This window comes from Pyxicephalus adspersus, chromosome 2, assembly GCF_032062135.1.
Source record: "Pyxicephalus adspersus chromosome 2, UCB_Pads_2.0, whole genome shotgun sequence".
Lineage (NCBI taxonomy): Eukaryota > Metazoa > Chordata > Amphibia > Anura > Pyxicephalidae > Pyxicephalus > Pyxicephalus adspersus.
Genome location: NC_092859.1, coordinates 126,164,164 through 126,171,038, shown reverse-complemented (window position 1 = coordinate 126,171,038; position 6,875 = coordinate 126,164,164). Strand labels below are relative to the sequence as shown.

The 6,875-nt window shown below is 34.0% G+C and overlaps 1 protein-coding gene across 1 annotated transcript in view; it reads left to right on the top strand.

Annotated features, from left to right (window-relative positions):
• Positions 1-5,978, top strand: part of MYZAP (myocardial zonula adherens protein) — a 60,838-nt gene extending 54,860 nt beyond the window's left edge. The window contains exons 12-14 of the mRNA XM_072399093.1: positions 1,004-1,042; positions 2,385-2,423; positions 5,054-5,978. Of these exons, the coding sequence (XP_072255194.1) occupies positions 1,004-1,042; positions 2,385-2,423; positions 5,054-5,168 (193 nt within the window). The 3' untranslated portion in view covers positions 5,169-5,978. The remainder of the gene's footprint in view (positions 1-1,003; positions 1,043-2,384; positions 2,424-5,053) is intronic.
• The last annotated feature ends 897 nt before the right edge of the window (positions 5,979-6,875 follow it).

Here is a 6,875-nt window from a genome sequence, read left to right as displayed (position 1 = left end):
ATTGGCCTATCTTTACATTACATTTTTCATAAATTAATTGAAAGGATTTATAATTCATAAATTGCCTGTTTGTTGGATCTCGTAAATAAAATTTGAGCTTTGTGTTAAACAGAATATTAGAAATGTTTTTTTGGGAACAAGGATTTATTATTATTATTATTATATTATTATTAATAATAATATTTTTATTATTATTAGTTATATTTATTAAACTTTATTAAAAAAAAGTGCCAACATATTACACAGCGCTGTACATTAAATATGGGTTTCAAATGACAGTCAAATACAAACAATGACACAGGAGGAGAGGACCCTGCCCAAAATTCCAGTTTTGCTCATTAAAGAAGCTCCCCCTCCTTTATCAGAAATGTTTTTTTCATTTGCAATTATTCAGTTACTGCTTTCATAGATTTTTTTTTTCCCCTACCTGTTTTCTTGCATGGATCCTTTATGGATAGGCTGAACCTGTTTTGATACCCTTATCACATAATGGCAACAGGCTTCATGTACAGAAAGTGTAGAGATGTAGCAAACAAAATTTATATTGTATACATAAGGTCTGGTTCTGCACCATTGGAGGGGAGGGAGCTACAAGAACCCCAACCTTCTGTAGACATACAATTGGAGACAAAGATGGTGTTTGTGGTAAAATGATGGGCTCTTTTACTAGGGAAGTCGGAGCTTTAAGGTTTCTGCAAGATGGCACTGATTCAGTGTTCTTGACAATAAAATTAAGTACAAAGGAGACTAATCGGAGGCAGTGCCTGTTGTGTCTAAACATCATTCACAATGTATGGACACCAAAGTACTGCATAGGAATAGTAGCAGTCTGGTACCACCACTTGATTGAAATGTTTTTTCCTATATTCCAGCAAAGATGTAAATCTAGCCTTGGTCAGACTAGTAAACAATCTATACTTGTACATGTTTTATGGACTGTCCATCATCATTTTAGGAATTGTATGAAAATCTGATTGTGTTTTCTTCCCTTTTTTTTGTTTAGTGAACCCTTGAATATACCGACTACTTCATACACTTCAGAGTAAGTGAATTTTGTTTTATGAATTACATAAAAGCTCTGTTGCTTTCAGTAAATCTCAGATTCGCAGGCTTGATTAATCGACACATGTATAAAAATGAAAAAAATATAGAATTGTTTAGAGACAATGGGCTTGATTTATTAAGACTTTCCAAGGCTGGAGAGGATACGCTTTCATCAGTGAAGCCGGGTGATCCAGCAAACCTGGAATGGATTTCTTCAAAATCATTTGCTATTTGTTAGGATTTTTTTAGAATCCTGAACCAGATCCATTACAGGTTTGCTGGATCACCCATACTTACTGATGAAAGTGTGTCCCCTTGAGCTTTAGGCTGGGTCTACATGGATGTTTTTAAAAACAACATGAAAACGTTCCTACTGCGTTTAAATGCATTTTTTGCACTTTTATTAGCGTTTTAAAGCTTGCCTTTTAAAAGTTACTCTGTCCAAGAACACAGAGTCCCGCCTCTGTGCTCATCATGAATAAATTTATTCATAACAGGAGGAGTACCGCAGCTGCAATGCATTGCAATGGTACTCATCCTGCCCCCCCCCACCCGGGGCACTAGAGGTTAAATGAGGGCATGCGCTAATTTAACTTCTAGTGCCCGGGGATTGCACACAGGAGGATTCCCATGGCTGCAGTACTCCTCCTGTAATGATTTTCTCGATCTTCCGATGGGTCCGTGAAATCAGTTCGCCGAAATTTCCGGACCCATCAGAAGTTTGAGGAAATTTTCGCCAGAATGCCGGAGGCATAATTGTCTAAGTGTGATAGTAATTTGATGTTCACCACCATTAACCGGTCCTGAGCACACCCTCTCCTTGGTTACTGTATAGTTAAAATGAATTGGTGTGGTTGAAATCCTCTTTTGCAGTGCACTTGTGACTTTCTTTTCAGTAAACATTTAAAAAATGCTACTGAAAGCTCCTAGATGCCTAAGATTTGAAAATGGGTGTTTGTAATTAACTGGGAGCCTAACAACCACCTATATGTACTTAACCTTATAGTTTTGTACCCATGCATATAAATATTTGTAACTGTTTTTTACTATGCTTTCTATGTCTTGACTCCCCAATTGGTTTAAATTTTATTATTTGAGAACGTTTTACAGTATTTATAGTCTTTATAGCTGACAGAAGTAATTAGTGTGAACAGCTATCAATCCAAAATGCATTTTTCAAGAACAATTCTACAATCAATGTATAACACTAAACAATATATTGCTTCAATTGGCAACACTTAGTAAGAGTGATTTAATTCAAATAAAAAAATAAAAAAAGAAGTTGTTAGGAAAAATGTTGTGGACGTTCCAAAATGTGTTTTTTTTTTCTTCCTGTGCAGTGTATCCATAAATACACCAACAAGTCCAAGCACTTCAGAGTAAGTTTTATTTAAAACTGCTGTTACTTTATAATATTCTCTGTAGTTCACAGATTTAGATGCATATTATATAGAACAAGAAGGTATAGTGTAAGCACATGTTTTCATTTTTTTTATGGTAAAGTTCACCTTACGAGTAAATTTTGGTGCATTATTCAGAATTTTATAAGCTTGTCTTCCATCTTTTTTTGTGCTTTTTTCCCCTCTTATCTTTTGCTATATAAGCCATATATGAAGTAATCAGTTTTAAAATAAGAGGTCAGACACAGACTTTGAAATTTTTTACATACCGCGAAAGTGAGTAGTAAGGCAAAAACATAATGTATGCTGCAAATTGGAAGAAGATCCTGTTTATGCAATGAGCAAATATGCCTGTCCCTAAAGTCATATATAACTATGCATGGATTGAACATTTCTAAAATACTAATTATTAATATTTATTAAATCCTATGTACATAAGTAATTATACAGGGAACCAATATTTCTAAAATAATAATTTCTATTAATAAACCTTTATCTTCCTTACGTATATAGCTAGATATAGATAGATATATAGAATATAGATATATATTAAACTAGGGTTTCTAAAATTCAAAGTAATTTTTTTTTTTTATTATGCAATCAAAAGTTTATTTGAAAAAAAATTTTAACTAAAAAAGAAATTCCCCCCCAAAAAAAGGACAGCACATTCATTTACTTAAAAGTAGGATAAAGGAAGATAAGGAAAAAACAAACAAAATGGTTACTGCAGTGGCACATCTGTGACTTCTATGTTTTTGTTCAGTGTGTTGTAGTGATAACCTTTTTAGAAAAAAAAGCTTGCCCTACCATATCAAGCTTACTTGATTGCAAAGGCCTAAAAAATAAAAAATAACACATATTCTGAACTCTGTGAATGGAATAAACACATGAGATTTTTGTGATAGTTTTGATACCTATTGATCCTATCAATAGAATAATTATTTCTCCGCTCCCTGTAGCAATGTCACAACACTGTTGGGTCTGCAATAAAATGTCACAGCAGCAATGTCACCCTGAGGGCATAGTATTCTTAGATGGACATATACTTTCAAATTGACTTTTTAGGAAAACACATTAAAGCTTAAGAAGTTAGACAACAGTTTTGAAAAGAAACTGACTATAGTAAGCACCCCAGCAGTGGTATATGGTACATTTCAGCACCTGTAAAAATCTCTTTTGTTGGACACAAGTGGAGTGTATCATATATATGGAGTATATCATATATAAGTTGGTTTATCTCATTGAAAAAGCATGTATAAATCTACTGTTTGATTTTTTATGTATTTCGTATATCTGTGTATTTGTATACCATGTATGCCTAAAGCAAACCTGTCAAATACTATATATGAATAAGTATATTCATAAAGAAAGAACAATTGTACTGAACAATGCAATATTTGTAGGAGCATTGCATTCAGAGAGGCAGATATGTGTAGAATTATGATTTTCCTGTAAAAATCTCCCCCTATGACTCCTTGTTACCTGGTAATGTGACAAGCAACCTTACTGATTATCTAGAAGGCATAAGGGAGAATAAAAAGTAGGGTCATGTTTGATTTATATAGGAAAAGTCAAGATTTGGAAAAAAAAAAGTTCATCATCCTATAACACAAAATCTATTTTTGCGGTTTTCTCGTAGGATGACTTATATGTTCATTCTGAATTGTTCTGTGACCGGTTTGCTTTAAAGAATACAATTTACATTTTATGTTTATATTTTACTTTTTTAAATAGAATTTATACTTATATTTTTATTTTTACTTGTATTTGGTTTCAATTCTAAAAATTGTGTATGAACATTTTCATTTGCCTTGAATTTTCATCATTTCTACAAAGAAGCTAGCATGGCTGTTATTTGCATGTGACTTCATTGCTTCATTATCTTTTAGCAATAAACCTTTATTCGTTATGGAATGCACTTGCACAGGTAACATCTGGTATACTTTTCAGCTTCCAAGTAACTCTGTCCTTTCAGTGCTTTGCTGTCCGTCTTTGCAAGAGGTGATAATCCTCTTAATACAGCATTTTGGGGAAGTGGTCAGCTGGTGGCGGTCCATGAACAGCTGTGGGCATAGTCTATGCGGATGCCAGGGTCTATTAGCATGCATATAAGTAGGTAGAGTAAGTGGCGGGGTCCACAAGTCAACATTGTAAAAAAGGGTTAATAAAAAGTTAAAAAGTCTTGATATCTTTTATATTAATAATTGAAATGGTAATGAAATAATAACTTACAATGCATGTTAAGAACTTTATTAATAATAATAATAATAATAATAATAATATTAATAACAACAGTAATATAAATAAGCTAAGATAAACTTATTTTTAAGTCTAGTAATAAAAACAATTAAAATAAAACTCTAACTACATAAGGTCTAAATCCATTTTGACCCTAAGCCTTCTAGAGGTTTGTTCTTATTTATTTATTTTATTTTTGTTCAGCAAAGGAAACCTCATTTGGCTTTGTAAAATACAGAATTACACAAGACGGACCAATTATGGGATAGAGAATCTAAGTCCGGTGAACTATGTAAGAGGAGAATTCACCATAGTTTGTGAGTAATCAGTGTCTAGTAACAAGGATCTGACAATGTATTTGTTTTTATTAGGATTAATGGTTGCAGAGAGAATGGCATAGAGGCTGATGGAAAAGCACCTTATCAGAGGTCATGCACCCCTTACATGAGGGTCTTGCAACTGAGTATGAGGAACAAGGTGTCCTAAATTGAAGACTCCTGAAGAGGAAAAATTACTTTGCTTCTGCTAGTTACTCAACTTATACATTCAAAGACTGCTATGAGTAAAAAGCCAAAGAGTTATTTTAAAACGAATAAAGAACAGTCAAGTGTATGGCTGATGCAGATATATCAGACAATAAAATTTAAAGGATAGGTGCAGTTTAAGGTTTAAAGCCATATTAAAATAATAACATTGTGTAGAAAAATAGCAATTTACAGATATTCTGCCAGGTTCAACTGCCAATTTACCATCCAAAATGGTGGGAGTCTGTTTGGTCATACTGGGGGAGGGGGGATCTGAGTCTGTAATAGGCTACGGGCCACTTTTCTCTATACATCATTTTGTCACAGAACTTACCCCATTCTTTCTTTCACTGCGGTTGTCTGAGTTTGGCCTGGCACTGTACTTACTAAAGGCTATAATGTTCGTATCTGGTGCCAAATACACAACAAGTTAGCCAAATGGTGTTAAAGACTACCGGGCTTAATGCACGTTCTGCTTCAGCAAGAGTTGTCACTTTTTATTGTCACTATTCATTACTGGTGTTGTCCTCAGGTCCTATTTCAACCAACCAGGTTATTAATACGTTGGTTGGAAGGCAACCCAAGCTTCAGCTATGGCTTGGGGACATTTAACAATTGTGTTTGTGTGCACTCCATTGCATGTTAACATCCTAACAGATTCTTCATTGCTCTGTTGTAAATAAAATGTATTTTATTGTAATATAACCATGAACAAAATGTATTCCTGTACTTTTTTCTGTATTGTATTCTGCTAAACAAGGTTTAAACTGTTCAGTCTGGTTAAATACTGGCTTACCACTGGTAATACAATCATTACCAGTGATTACCAAAAGTACCAATCCTCTTCCTTTTCAACAATGTTAAATGGGCATTCTATAGGGATAACAGCTACTTGTAGTCTTGCAGACATAAATGTAGAACTCCTCCTACCCATCCAACAGGTTATTAGGGGGTCTCAATATAGAAAACTTTGACTTGGAGAGTCTTTCAATGACCAGCAATTGTGTTATAGGTTATTGGACATCCTCTCCATGAAGGTCTTTCATTTTTGTTTATTGCCTAAAATACGAATACCAATGGTTAGCAAGATTAAGTGGTAGAATATAAATAATGTGTGTTTGCTACTGACTGGAAAGCAGGGCCATGAAGAAGATCACCGGATATTGTAATCTGCTCAGTCAATGTTGGTCTTATAATATTTACCATGCCACAGTTTGAAGAGACAGACTTTGACTATTGGTGGATTTCAAAACACACCAAGTGTACTCCCTAAAAAAAGGATCAAAATTGTATTTGTTATATACTTTAAAGCAGTAGTAAATATTTATTTTGTGCAACATTACTAATATTTAATGTTCTGTTCATTTGCTTGTATAGGAAGGGCCCTTACCCTCTACTAGTCAATAGGAAAGAAAAAGCAACATAAAGCATTTTGATGCAGCTTATAAGTAAGTCAAAAGCAGGTCAAAAGATGGTCTGACGTAGGTCAGATGAGTGTTGGAGGGGGCTCATCCTCTTACGAGCATCTCCAATGGCACTTAGAAGGATCTCTTGAACATGATAAATTGATCTCTAATGCAAGCCTATTGTTCTTGAATCATGCTGCATTCCAGGGGCCGATTAGATTATAAACAAATTTTAAAATGACTAATACAATAAACTAGTCTGT